This window comes from Mauremys reevesii, linkage group 2 (genome assembly GCF_016161935.1).
Source record: "Mauremys reevesii isolate NIE-2019 linkage group 2, ASM1616193v1, whole genome shotgun sequence".
NCBI lineage: Eukaryota > Metazoa > Chordata > Testudines > Geoemydidae > Mauremys > Mauremys reevesii.
In genome coordinates this window covers 15,856,926-15,871,333 of record NC_052624.1, presented here as the reverse complement: position 1 = coordinate 15,871,333, position 14,408 = coordinate 15,856,926, and the positions used below count along the sequence as shown (strand labels likewise).

At 43.7% G+C, this 14,408-nt stretch overlaps 1 protein-coding gene and 1 long non-coding RNA gene across 17 annotated transcripts in view; one reads left to right on the top strand and one right to left on the bottom strand.

The window, feature by feature from the left end:
- Nucleotides 1–4,348, top strand: part of PRKAG2 (protein kinase AMP-activated non-catalytic subunit gamma 2) — a 361,996-nt gene extending 357,648 nt beyond the window's left edge. For 11 of the 16 annotated variants that reach the window (XM_039524126.1, XM_039524129.1, XM_039524127.1 and 8 more), the window contains one exon: nt 1,456–4,186. In XM_039524126.1, coding sequence (XP_039380060.1) covers nt 1,456–1,487 — 32 coding nt within the window. In that variant the 3' untranslated portion in view covers nt 1,488–4,186. Of the gene's footprint in view, nt 1–1,455 lie in introns of all 16 variants that reach the window. The other 5 variants (XR_005593967.1, XR_005593965.1, XR_005593966.1 and 2 more) reach the window with 4 other exon arrangements.
- The window catches only part of LOC120397742, a 30,180-nt gene that overhangs the window by 6,443 nt on the left and 9,329 nt on the right, over nt 1–14,408 (bottom strand). The window contains exons 2-3 of the long non-coding RNA XR_005593974.1: nt 12,252–12,400; nt 9,397–9,479 (exon numbers count right to left, since the gene is read on the bottom strand). This is a non-coding gene — a long non-coding RNA (uncharacterized LOC120397742). The remainder of the gene's footprint in view (nt 1–9,396; nt 9,480–12,251; nt 12,401–14,408) is intronic.

Here is a 14,408-nt window from a genome sequence, read left to right as displayed (position 1 = left end):
TATGTATATGGAGAAAGGAAGTGTGACTGTTAGGAGGAGAGACTATAGGATTTCTCCTCTAAGTGATGGATAGTGGTTGCTGCTGGAAAAAAAAACTAGTGTGTGGGGGAGAACTTGTGGTATTGAACATAGTGCACAATCTCTCTCCACAACTGTATACATTTGAAGTCCAGCTGTCGCAACCCCAGGTTTCCTGTGGCCATCTGCTGCTACCACCAAGCTTCTCACCTTGGGGCAACCCTTCCTCTGCTCTCTTGTTAGAAGGACCCAGTTGTTTCAAGGAGCAAGGGTCTCCGGTAGGTGTTCTTTGAAGGCCACTACAGAAATTACCACAGCTCCACTCCAGATTGAATTCACAAACTTGTAGTGTATTATTTACAATTAAAACCTATGAATGAACTGATCATCTTGAAGTGCTCATTGGTCTTTCAAGCCATGGAGTCCTGTGTTCTCCCAGTCTGGTCTCACTGCAGCCCCCTCAGCAGCCCAGACCTCTTTAGTACTTGATCGGCCAGTCTCTGGAGTCTGGAGAAACCTTTCTTGGCAACTTTAGAAAACCTGGATAAAACCACCTCCTGCTGGCAAGTCTCCACATTTAACTCTCAGTCCTCTTCCAATTGCTGACTTTCAAACAAACATTCCAGGGTGGCTCCTAGCAACCTCATGGGCCCTCAGAGTTCTTAGATTTCAAATCTCTGTCTTGCTTCCTCACACATTTTACCTCCCTGATACCTAAAATAATAATAATATAAATACAGCACATACCCAGCTGGCTGCCTGGAACTGTAGAAGAGAGAAAGGGCTTGATGCTGCAACCCAGAAGCAGAGGTAGTGGTGAAGAGCCCAAATGAAATCGAGTATACTGAATGGTCTTCCAGCCCTGTCACCACTTGTTCTTCCACAACAGTTGGACCACCCATTAATCAGGCTCTTCCTCTGTGCTAAAGTAAACTGACGCACCAGCATAATACAGATAGTGTGGGAATCCTTTTTGGCTCGGTCTCAAGTAGGTCTTTACCTTGAGGGAGCTTTAATGCTGATCTTGACTGCCGTCAAGGACCAAAAAAAAATAATCACCAAGGGTCTTTTGTGCCATGGTTCTTGACCTCTTCCTAGAAGAATCATCACCATTGGTTCAGCAACTGTGTGGTTGATTTGCCTTCTATGGCAATTGGCTGCTATGCTGAGGGGCGCCTCTTTTTTTAAAAAAATAAACAGTGGTGGTCCAAGTGCCCCTCTGGCTTTGCTTGTGTTCCTAATTACTAAAATTAACATGTCTTCTTCAAGAATGGTATTGACAATTAAGAGTCTCATACATAGTGAGTCAGTGTTGCAATATCCCAAATATGCTCCAGAACAGTTTTTTTCAAACTGCCTTTCCATGACTCTGAAGTACAGTCTGAGCAAGGACATTACATGTTTTTGAAAAGTCTGATTTTTTTTTTCTATGAACAGGTGCCAAACAAAAGGAGAGTGAAACTGAGTGACTGCTGTGAATGTATAAAGCTTTCTAGGAGAACTTGAACAAAGTTTCTGAGTCAAGTTTGCTTCAAGAACACTGACTGCAATAGAAACGAGAAGAACGGTTATGAGAATGTGTATTGAAACTCAGTGATGGGTAATGTCTGTATTTTCCCCCAGTGGTGTCGCAAAAAAAGCAGCATGACAAAAAAGCTTATATGTTAAAAAATGTAGGCTTGCATTTCAAAATGTCTTCAAAACATTTGCTGAAAGACTATGTCCTTCGTTAAAATGCACTGTATTCTGAAACTGTTTCATTCGTATTTGACAGAAGTCACTGGTCAGCAACAGACATCTGACATAAGGCAAGTGTATGGCATATTCATATCATAGTGCCTTATGTCAAATACAGCAATATGTCATCAGTTGCCCATCACTGTCAGAGGAAGTATTGTGCTAAACAAGACACTGTATTTGAATGTGAAAGTCTTTAAACCTAAAACCAAATCAGTTTCAGTTCTCATTAGATTTGTCATAAAGGTTGTAATTTGAATATCAGTAGATTACTTTAAAACTTTAATGACGGTTTCGTGTTTTTAATGTTGCATTCTGAACTGATATGTAAAACAAGACTGATTTTAAAAACAGCTTTATTTATTTTTACTTTCATGGCAATTTTTTACACATTTTTGGTGGATAGCTAAAATTTCACCATGTCCATTAATAAACTGTTGATTGTTATACAAAAAAATGGCAGATTTTTCTCATTTTTTAAAAATTGGGAGCTGCAGAAGCTATAGCTTATAGATCAGCCCACATTACTTAAGTCTAAGGTTTTCAAAAGCACATGTTGAAAAGTGTTATTCTGTACTGTAATAGACAGGTACCATGGAGGAGACTAAGTGCCAGAGAGCTATATATTTTCCTGTGTACTAAAATGTTAAATCATGTTTGTAAGATTGCAGATACGATTTTTTGTAAATTATAATGGATATACAGTTTTCGTACAGATGCAAAGAGCGAGGAAAGGTTTTTGCTAATGTAAATGCACCGTAAAGCTTAGAGATCACACTATATAATTGTAGACTTTCTTCTGCAGATGGAAGAAAATAAACAAACCTTACTATATCAGTTTGTTCATAGCAGTTTTTGAAAATGCCAGGTATTTTTGCATGTACAGATTTTACATGCTGCTTACATCCTTTTTTTCCCACCTGGATATTTGTTATAATGTAAGACATTGAATCACTCTTATCTCCCTTCCCTCTTTACAGGCTAATTATACATTAAAGGGACACTGTTACTTTTTAAAAGCAACTGTCTTTATCTGGGTTATTGTGTAACACCTTACACTATTAAGACTGAATGAATGTTCAGTCTCGCATTGATGGGGTATTTCTCCATTTCTCCCAGATAGGACAATGAAAATGGATTGATTTGTCCCTCTCTAATTTCAGGCACAGGATGGGAAATGATTAAATTAAACTGAAAACTACATTAATGACTTGTTTTAAAAAAAATATATAAAAACCTGTCTTGTCAAAACTTGCTTTCTATAAGCCTGAAGTTTGGGTCTACAGTTGACAACTCCTTTTTTAATAGCACCTCAGACTTTTTTCAGTATAAAATCTGAACACGTTCACATAGTACACGGTCAAAAAAATTGTTCACTAATTTTTTCTCTCCCTTGCTTATTCCCTCTGAAAAGTTAAAGGGTCTTTCTCTAAAAACTTTTCCTTTCTGACTAGATAAAAATTGACTCCCATATAGTTCGAATGGTGCTGAAATTTAAATGGCTGCTTTGGTTTAACAATAACCTCAGCATATAGAGTTAATCGTCTCCATCATAAATACCATTGTCCAAGCTCTGGGAATAATGTTGGTGGAGAGAGAAAAATAAAACTGAATGGAGTGGCTCTTGTTTTTTTCCTCCTGTGGCAGTGTGGTAGAATTTTTTTTCTTTGAAGAAGGTGCAAAGTTAAGGCCTCAACATTGTTCCTTTTTTAGAGAGCACTTGCATAATGTATGTGTTCAACACGGTCTGTTTTATTGGTGGTGTGTATTTGTAAGCCCGCCGTTCTGCCGAAGAAGGGATGAAAAATTTTATTCAATTGATGTGGTAAGCGAGACTGATCAAAGCAGAAGTTTAGTCACTTGAGAATTAATTATATTGGCTGAACTCCCTCCTGTCATAGGGAGAATCACAATCCGGTCTAAGTCTTTAAGAAAAAGAATTATCTGAATTATTGCATAATAGTTAAAATCAAAATGCTCTAAATTCATAAAGGAGTGAGAGACCCACAAAAGGAGGCTGAGGTTTTTGCTTCTGATTCAGCAAAGCACCGAAGTGTGTGCTTAAAGTTAGTGTTTGCTGAATTGGGTCCTAAGTCTAGAACAGTACCCTTTTCTCCCACTTTTTATTTGGGCATTGCTGAGCGCACAAATACATTGTAAGACCCTCTGATAAAAGGACTACAACCCTGTTACATGCCACTGGGGAAATATTTATCACAAATACAGGTGGTGTACAGACTGCTGTTCTATTCCCAATATGTACTGTTCCCAATACAGCATTATCTGTTTTAAGACACACGAGTTCTTACGTTCGTATGCTGTAAATAATATGTATGGCCTATGTACTGCATTTGGTAAAGTGTTGAATTTGAGTCATCTACATCAAAATAATTGAACAGCTGTAAAATAAACATATAAAGCATTGCTCTTATACCACAAAATGAAATGCATTCAAATTTGTTTGTGTGTTTAAAAAACCATGAATGTGTAAGGAGTTTTGGTTTTTTTTTTAATACAATCAAGTGAAATGAAATGTCTGTTACAAAACTTGAAATAGCTTAGTTTGTGAAATAAAATGCCAGTTAGACAAGCAGAGTTGCATTAATTTTCAGTACTATGAACTTACTGTGCAAATAATACTTTCAAAACCAAGGCCTTCACAACCCTAAGCAAATTCTGACTGCTCCCCCTAGTAATTTCCCCACCTCCCACAGCAGGCCCTGCTAATAGTTAAATTGACATTATAAATAGGCAAAATCACATTGATTTCAAAGTGATGGTAGCTGGAGCTAACACTTTAATTATGTAATATACTGTAAATGCAATTCAAATTCATTCCTTGAATAATGAGGAAAGTGTGGGGCAAGGTCTGCGGAAGAAAGTAGTGGAGTCTAGTCTCTTCTCAATCCTTTCTTCTTGAGATTCTATGTGGAAGTTTATCCCATTGTTACTGGATTCTAGAGATTCTCCATATCCCATCTGTGATCGCTTATGTCATGTCATGCAGCATAACTCCTCCCTCACAAACCTATCTTATTTTTGAAACCTTATATTTGAAAGAGTGCATCTCCATCTGAAATTCAGCTCTTTTTCTCGAATAGGCAATCGCTTCTGTCCTTGCGGATGTAAAAATCCCTCCCTCCCTCCCTTTCCTTGGGGCCATATCACCTGTGTGCCACATTATCTATTTTAATTTTCTGATTTATCTATAAAGAATTTTTCATTTTAAAATTATCCTTTATCGGTCAAGTTGGTCTCTGTTCCATAGGTAGCCAAAATTGTAAGGGTGGGATCAAGAACTAGATACTGAACAGGAGCATTCCTTCAAAGAACAGAGCTGGCCATTACTTGTTTTTTTTTGTTCCTTGTAGTTGACCCTTAACTTGTCAGGAAGCTTAGAAGCACTCTCATAAGCATGAGAGTAAGTCTTCCTCTAAGTTCACTTCGAAGAAGTCAGACTTGACTGCAGGCAAGCCCACCAGCTTGGCCCATGAGGACTTAGGACATCCTTTGTCCCAGAGGCATGACAAGAAAGGCCATAAACATTGGGCTCCATGAGTACTGGACTCTATTCCATCAGTACCATCATCCCCAGCTCTGCTCTGCTCAAACTCTAGGGTCTGTCGGTATGAAGTCTGATCACTGCCAACTTTGGATACCACCCCAAGGCCTGACAGCCCGGACTAGCAGAACCTCTCCCACAGTTGGGAGATCTGAAACTGTTGCCGCCCCACAGGACATTTTCACTTTTCTGGATTCAGAATCCCCTCCTCCATCAGGCCCCTCCATTTCCAGGGAGATATCACCTCAGAGAGAATTGACTGCTGGAAGGAGCTTATCACCTGTCTTATACACAGAATACATCTCCCTTCCAACAGCACCAATAGTACCACCACTGGAACCAGAATCAGTCTTCTCTCAGAAGATTGAGCCATTGAATGAATCACTCTTTCCTTATCCTGTGTGTCCACCACCACCCAAAAGGCCCACACCAGTTTGGGACCAACCTCCGCCTTATTTAACTCAGAGCGGCTGGTACCGTATGCCATGAGGGTCCCCTGAACACCTATTGACTCCCTCCTACTGGCCATATTGGGGGCATTGGGACCACTACTCCTCCTGCAGAGAGGGGTGGAGAAGAATTATTAGGTGCTGGCCAATGGTGTGGAATTTTTGTTTTCTCTCTACACTCCCAAGTCACCGGTAGTCCATGCCACTTCTGAAAGGGCTAGATAGCAACATCCTCAGTCAACTCCTGCTGACAAAGAGGGAAAACACCTGGATCTGATGGGAAGAAAGGTCTTCTCATCATCCAGTCTCCAGTTCAGGATGGCCAATTACCAGTCACTAGTGGCTGAAGAAGATTTCCACACTATGCCAAGTTTGAGGAGTTTACTGACAGCCTTCTGAAACCAGACCGAGCTTGTTTTCAAGCTTTGATAGATGAAGGCAAACTGATAGGACCACCTCCAATCTTCAGTCAATTCTACTGATACCGCCTCGAGAGCTATGACTACTGCCAGCATCATGTTAAGGAAGTCATGGCTCTGTGTCAGGGTTTCCTAAGGAGGTCCAGAATACCATTTGAGGACCTACCGTTCAGTGAACTGCACCTCTTCAGTCAGAAGATGGACAAGTCCCTCCAAAGCCTGAAGGATTCCTGAGCTACCTTCTGCTCACTGGGGATATACACGCCTGCCCCTAAGAGGAAGTTTCATCACCCATCGATCAAATCTAGACATGGCTCAGCAGTTTTTCCATCAGAGGCCCTATGAACCAGAGACAGAAGTTTCAAAAGTCCTGCTCACCTACACCCTCTGCAACAGGATCAGGATCTCAATCTCAGCCCCCTGTGTGATGTTATTTTTTGACAGGAGCTCAAGAGCAGCAAAACACTAAGGCCTTGTCTACACTACAGGGGACATTTGATCTAAGGTATGCAATTTGAGTTATGCGAATAGCATAACTCAAATCGATGTAGCTTAAATCTACTTACCGCGGGGTCCATGCTACGCAGTGTCGACGGGAGAGACTCTCCCATCGACTCCCCGTACTCTCTTTTTTGGTGGAATACAGGAGTCGATGGGAGAGCAACCTGTGGTCGATTATAGCGGGTCTTCACTAAACATGTTAAATCGACCACCAATGCATTCATTGCCGCTTGCCGATGCATCCATCGCCGCTCGTCGATCCCCCGGTAAGTGTAAACAAGCCCGCCGTCCAACACCTCTCAACCCACACACATACCATTAGGGAGTCATCTAGCACCCTTTTTCAACATTTGGAGTGCAAAAACAATGGACCAGAGGGTGCTGAATGTCATCCACTCTGGCTATATGATAGTTTGTATCACTCTTGCCTCAAAAAAAAAAAAAAAAAAAAAACCAAACCCTCGCAACCCTCCTTCAGGGATCACTCTCACGAGAGTATTCTCAAACAAGATGTGAACTCTTTACTGCAGCAAGGAGTGGCAGAACACACCCCTCCTCAATACCAAGGGAGAAGGTTTACTTGACCTACTTCCTGATATCCAAAAAGAAGGGTGGTTGGAGACCAATCCTCAACCTCTGCCATATCAACTGCTTCATTCGCAAACTCAGATTTCACATGGTCACATTTGGCAGCGATAATTCCATCTTTAGAAAAGGACATATGGTTCACAGCTCTCGATATGAAGAATGCCTACTTTCATGTAGATATTCATCCTGCCCACAGATGCTTTCTCAGATTCATGGTAGGCTCTCACCATTTTCATTACAGAGTATTCCCCTTCAGAATAGTGACCACCCCCAAAAGTCTTTACCGAGATATTCTTGGTACGGGCAGCCCATGTCAGACATTGTGGTCTTATTGTCTTCCCCTACTTCGACTGGCTCCCTGTTGCCAAGTCCTACCAGGAAGCCTATGCATCAACTTCCATGATGCTACACCTCCTCTCCTCCCTGGGAGTCATAAATGCTGAAAAATCTGTTCTCACCTCCATGCAATCTCTGGACCTCGTTAAGGCAACCTTAAATTCTATCACCACAAGAGCATACCTGCCCAAGGACAGGTTCCAGACCATGAACAATATCATAGCTTACGTCACAAGCAACCCTCGAGTACCAGTGAAGACCTGTTTGTTTTGCCTAAGTCTTATGTCCTCGTGCACCTACATCACCCCATTCTCAAGACTCCACTTTCATTGCCTTCAAACTTGGCTGCAGTCAGTATACTTCCCAAGCTGTCATTCCATGAATCTCATGGTGACAGTTCTGGCCAAGGTACTGTTTTTCCTACCGTGTTGGACAAAACCTTATCAGTTATGTGTGGGCGTCCCCCTTCCTCTCCAGACAGGACTATTATTACAGATGCATCCTTATTAGGTAGGGGGGCCCACATGAACAGCACCACAGCACAAAGTGCCTGGACATCTCGAGACTCCAGGATGCACATCAATATCCAGGAGTTGCGAGCAGTCTGGAAGAAATGCAAGGGGTTTTTTTGGTTCATCCGCGCTCTGTGTCCCCTTGTAATGTCAGACAACATAGCAACTGTCTTCTATGTCAACAAGCAGCAGGGAGCGAGATCCACCTTCCTGTGTGCAGAAGCAGTCAGCCTCCGGAACTGATGTATCAGCAATCAAATCATTCTATCAGCAGATGAACTTCCAAGAAAGCAAAACGTGCTTGCAGGTTCCCTCAGAAGATATTTTGGGATTGACCACACAGGGAGTGCCATGATTCAGTACTGTGCAATATTTTCACTTTATGGGGAACTCCAGCCAGGGATCTGTTCACCTCTCAAACAAACAGGAAATGTGCCCGTTGCACTGAGGTTGCCACTCCCAGATGATACTCTGATTCTTCCTTGCCTGGACCAGTTCAACTGTGCCTTCCCTCTACTACCACTTCTGCCACAAGTTCTACACAAAATCCAGCAGGATTTTTCTCACCCCCTTCTGGCCCAGACAGTTCTAGTTTCCCAACTACACGTCATCCCAACCACCATTCATCCTCCCAATATTCCCCAAGCTCCTGACCCAGTGGAACGGCAAAATCAAGCACCCCAATCTGTGTCCACTCCACCCCAGGGCTTGGTATTTGGACGGGTATATTTATGCTCCACAGCTGTACAAGATGTCCTTTCTATTATAAGAGAGGATTTTACTAGAAAAATTTACCTAGCTAAATAGAAGTGCTTCTCTTGGGCACATTAAAGAGGGATTCTCCAAGAGACTACAGATCTCCATCTCATCTTGGACTATATCCTCTGTTTGAAGATACCAGGTTTGTTCATCAGCTCCTTGCAAGTCCACTTGATGGCGATCAGCACATACCACCCACCTTCTCAGGGCCACTCAGTCTTTGCACATCCACTCACCAATAGATTCTGGAAAGGCCTAATAAGAACCTTCCCACGTATTCAGCAGCCTACTCCCCAGTGGGCCTTAACCTTGTACTCACAGGGCTCCCCTCTGAGCCTTTGGCTATTTACTCAATGTCTTTCCTTTTCATGAAGGTTGCTTTCCTTGTAGCCATCATCTCAGCAATGATGGCTGATTCACCGTACACTGTAAGGATAAGGTTTCTTTACATCTACACCCTAACTTCACTCCTAACATAGTTTCAGAATTTCACCTTAACCAATCCATTCACTTACCTGTGTTCTTCCCCAAACCTCAAACTTCCACAGAAGAAGGAAGACTCCACTCCCTTGATGTTTGGCAAGTCTTGCCTTTTTACCTACCGAGAAAAAAAACAATCAGGAAATCCCCAAGGCTGTTCGCTATAGCAGAAAATGTCAGAGGGCACGCCAGCTTCACCCAGTGGCTCTCCAAATGGATCTCTTGACTGTATTCTACACTATCAGCTTTTGAACCTCCCCCTAAACCCCCCATGGATTAAGAGCTCATTCCGCAAGAGCGGAAGCAACTACTGTGGCATCTGTTCAGGAGGCACCCCTCCAGGACATCTGTAAAGCAGCCATGTGGGGCTCCATTCACACATTTTGCAAGACATTTATGCCCTGGTGCAGGACTCTTCCACTGATGCCTCCTTTGGGGCAGTGGTACTTTGCTCAGCCCTACAGCCTCTCACCCTCCTTCTACATAGGTACTGCTTATTAATAACCTACAGTGGAATACAATAGAGACCATCACTCAAGAAGAGTACGTTACTTTTCTGTAAGTGGAGGTTCTTTAAGATGTGTGGCCCCTTTCTGTATTCCACTACCTTCCCTTCTTTCCCTCTGTTTCAGATCTTATCTGATTTGTGGTAGAGAAGGAATACAGATGGGGCCACACATCTCAAAGAACCTCCAGTTACAAATAAGTAATCTCTTCTGGTGTTCCCTTATGTAGACCATTAGCTTCTGAAAGGTTGCTCCCAGGACACAAGTTCACAAGCAACTTGCAAGGCCATAGATCTCTTCCTCAAACTAGACCTGCAACTGAACATTCAAAAATCCACCTTGACCCTTGTACAAAAGTTAGCAATAATAGTTTCTCTATTCAATAGCAACAAAATCCTACTTCAAATGCACAGATTTGTGGCCCTGTCCAACATAGTCAACACAGTCCAGATCAGTACTCAAATCTCAGTCAAGAACTCTCTTCAGCTATTGAAACATATGGTAGCTGATACTTTGGGGATAGACCATGCAAGACTTCAAATGCATTGCCTTCATGGGTGGCTCAAAACTGTTGATTCTCTTAAAACACACAGTCTAACTACACTAATTTCCATACTCACCTTTCTAAAGGAATCTTTCAATTGGTGGAAATACTCTCACAATGTTTGTGCAGGAGTCCCTTTTGTCCGCCCTCCCCCAATGGTTATTATAACAACGTATGCATCGCTGTGGGGTGGGGAGCACATCTGAACACCCACATGACCCAGGATAGGTGGATACCTCAAAAGCCACTCTGCACATCAACCTCCTAAAATATAGGGCAGTCAGATATGCCTGTCTCCCGTTTCTACCACTAATCAGGGGCAAATGCATAAAGGTTACTCCTAGGGGAATTCTGCAACTAAAAATTTTGTGCACAATATTTTAAAATTCTGCATATTTTATTTGTGAAAATAACACAATATAATCATACCAGTTTCAATTATTTTTTGTCATTTAGTTCAAAATACCTGTCAGTAAGTATGTCTATAACAATACAGACAACAAAAAAGATTCAGAAAATGTTTTTTGACAAATAGATTCCTTACTAGGTATATTAATACAGAACTCTGAGTAATAATTCATTTAAACTATAATACAGAACCGTATTGCTTGCACCCCTCAGAACCAGTGCAAAGGCTAGGAGGAGTCAGGGGTAACATAGGAGTTGAGGGAGAGGAAAATAATTGCTGGGAATGTGCCTGGGTGTGAACTTGGAGGGTTGTTGGGTATGGGTGGGAAAAGTATGGAACAGTTTTTTGGAGGGGGGGAACTGTTAGGGAGCTTCCCCCATGCAGACTCTGGCTGACCCATAGCCTCTCCCATTTAGTCAGGCACATGTGTCCCTCCACACCACTCAGACACCCACTCCCCCAATCCCCATCTGTCCTTGCACCGCATGTGTCTGTGCCTCCACTCAGTCACCCTCTGTCCCTATGTGGCCCTGCATCTCTCCCCATGTGTCTATGTGCCCCCACTTAGCCACTCCCCTTCCCCCTGTAGCTCTGCACTCCTTCCCCCACTGCCCATGGGCCCCTGCATCTTCACTCCCATTTAGCCCCTGCCCCAGTCCTCCCTCACTAGCTCTTCTGAGCCCCTGCCTGCCCCTACCCCCAGCAGCCCCATGCTGTCTGTCTCCCCATAGGCCCTGTCTCCTGATCTGGCCCAAAAGGCACTGTGAAGAAAGGCAGGCTCTTTCTCTTCCCGAGCTGCTGCTGTATTCTATTGCCACATCGCCCTCTGGTCGGCAAAATGCAGAACTGCAGCAAATTTTCAGCAGAAGCTTTTTTCTGCACAAAAAAATTAAAAAATATATGTGACTCATTAATTATGCACATGCACGGTGGTGCAGAATTCTCCCAGGAGTATAAAGGTCATGACAGACAATATGTCACACATGTTTTATATCAACCAGCAAGGAGGGGCAGGATTCCCCCTCTGTGTGTGCCGAGGCTGGCCAGCTTTGGAATTGGTGCATACTCAATCAGATCATCATCACAGCAGCTTACCTTCCAAGAGCTTAGAATTTGACCACAGATACATTCAGCAGGCACTTCTCACAAGACCATGAGTGGGTAGTAGATTCCATTGTACTTCACTGCATATTTCAACAATGAGGCACCCCTCGGATAGATCTGTTCATCACAGCCACAAACAAGAAATGCACTCAGTTCTGCCCGAGTGGGTCACCAATCCCTGGAACATGCTTTTCACCTTCAATGGTATTCGGGTCATCTTTGTGTTCCCTCTGGCTCCTAATATCCCAAGTTCTACTCAAAATAAAGGCCAAAGCCAGAGTTAATCTAATAGTTTTGACTTGGCCCAGGCAGACATGATTTCCTTACCTTATACAGTGGGCCATTTGCTCACCAATCACTTTCCAGCTTGCTCCTCACCTTCTCTCTCAGGAAGATGGGAAGATCCCTCACCCCAATCTCAAGAGTTCTTTGCCTCAAAGCATGGCTGGTCAATGGATCACAGGATTAAAAACAACCTGTTAAGGCAAAGTGAAAAGTGTTATTACACAGCAGAAAACTTTATTCTTCATTTCAACTATGGCCAGATCTGAAGTGTAACTGTCCTCCCTCTTGGGTTCAGGCCACCCCCTTTTGGAGGCATCAGGAAATCGGTATGCCCTCCAGCAGTTTGTTGGGTGGTCTGACTTGCGGCTGCTCAATTGCCCAAATTACAGTTCAGAGTGCAAAAAGGAGGATTCCGCACACCACCAGTGAGCTGGTAGCCCTGTCCTGCTGGTTGGGGTGGACAGCAATAGTCTAGGGGCTTCAGCCCTCTGGACATGGACAGAGCAATTAAACTCTGTCACTGGCCTTCTAGCCTAAAGGTTAGTGCGCTGTCAGTCCCGCATACAAGGACTGGGGTTAGGGAGTAGGGGGACCCAGGCCCACCCTGCTCCACCAGGTCCCAGCTCAGGGCCCTAGCAGTGGCAAGTAATCTTGCCACTGGGTTGGTGGGGAAATGTGTGGTTATTGCCTTGCCTCCTGATGCACAATCAAACCAGTCTTGGTTTCCTGGGCTGCATCCTACTGGTTTCTGCTGGCACTGCTCTGTCACTTCTGTAACCTGGCTCTCGGTCTCACTGTCAGGAGGCCCCTCCTCCCAGCTCTCCCCACGGTGGTCCATATCCTGGGGCAGTGGGTTGCCTTTTCTCCCTGCTACCACTCATGGGCTTCACTGAAAGCTCAGCTCCTCGGAGGGATGTCTGCCTCCTTCCCTGGTCTGCCCACAACTGAGCTGCAGGGCCATATTCTTATACTTCCTACTCCACCTCTGCACTTCCTGCGAGGGGGGCAAGGTGGGGTTGGCTGCAACCATGTGGGGCATTAACCCTCTCTGTACTAGATGGAAGTTGTTTTGCCTCACTACACAAAAGATCCACAATCTTCACCAAGATGCTCCCAGGATGGATCTTGGGGTGTATTATTGCATGTTATGACTTGGCTGACATTCAACCTCTTTCTAGAGTGATGACCACCTTTACAAGATCACAGTCTACATCTGTGGCATTACTCAAAGATGTCTCAGTTACTGAAATCTGCAGAGCTGCAACTTGGACTTCTGTACATACTTTCTCCAACAATTATGATGTGGTTCATGCCTCTGGGTCAGATGCTGCAGTTGACCATGCAGTTCTCTTTTCAGTATTGGACTCTGTTCCAAAGCTCCCTCCTCTTTATTGGAATACTGCTTGGGAGTCATCTGAAGTGGAGCATCTATAGGGACACTACTCAAAGAAGGAGTGTTTACTCGCCTTGTGCAGTAACTGGAATTCTTTAAGATGCATGTCCCTGTGGATGCTCCACTACACTCCCTCCTTACTCTCTGTTTGGAGATTCCTCTGTGAGACTTTGTGGTAGAGAAGAAACTGAGGGCAATTCACCCACAGAGCCTTATATATCCTGGGAATGGGGCATAAGGATGTGTTGGGTGTATGTGTGGATTGAACGGGCACTGCTACTAAAAATCTCCAAAGACACACGGGCACATGCACACCTGAAATGGAGTACCCATAGGGACATACATATAGAAGACCTCAGGGAGTAACCTCTCCTTTTCTCTGGAGGGAGACAGATCATCACTACATGTAAAAAAGGCACTGTCTGGAGAGAGAGAGATGGCAGGAGAGCCTTTGTCTAGCCTGAAATGCTGACAAGAGTTCTGACTCACAGAAGGGGCGAGATCAAACTAGAGGCTAGTAGAGGGGGTTGCAGCTCAGTACTTGTTGTTTTGCAAAGACTTCTAAGTCTAATGCTGTCAGAATGAAGTGAATGTAGTTAAGAAATTCCTTTGCTAAGCTGGTGTTCCTTGCCTTCCTGCCTGGTTAGCCCCAAAGAGGTTAAATTAGATGCCCAGCCTGAGAACAGTGTAGGAGGAACACTAAGAGAGTGTGCATAAGCAACTAGGGGAGCTCTGGAGGTCTGAGGCACTGGCCTTCAAATACTTGAAAAGCTGCCATAAAAAAGATGGAGAAAAATTATTCTCCC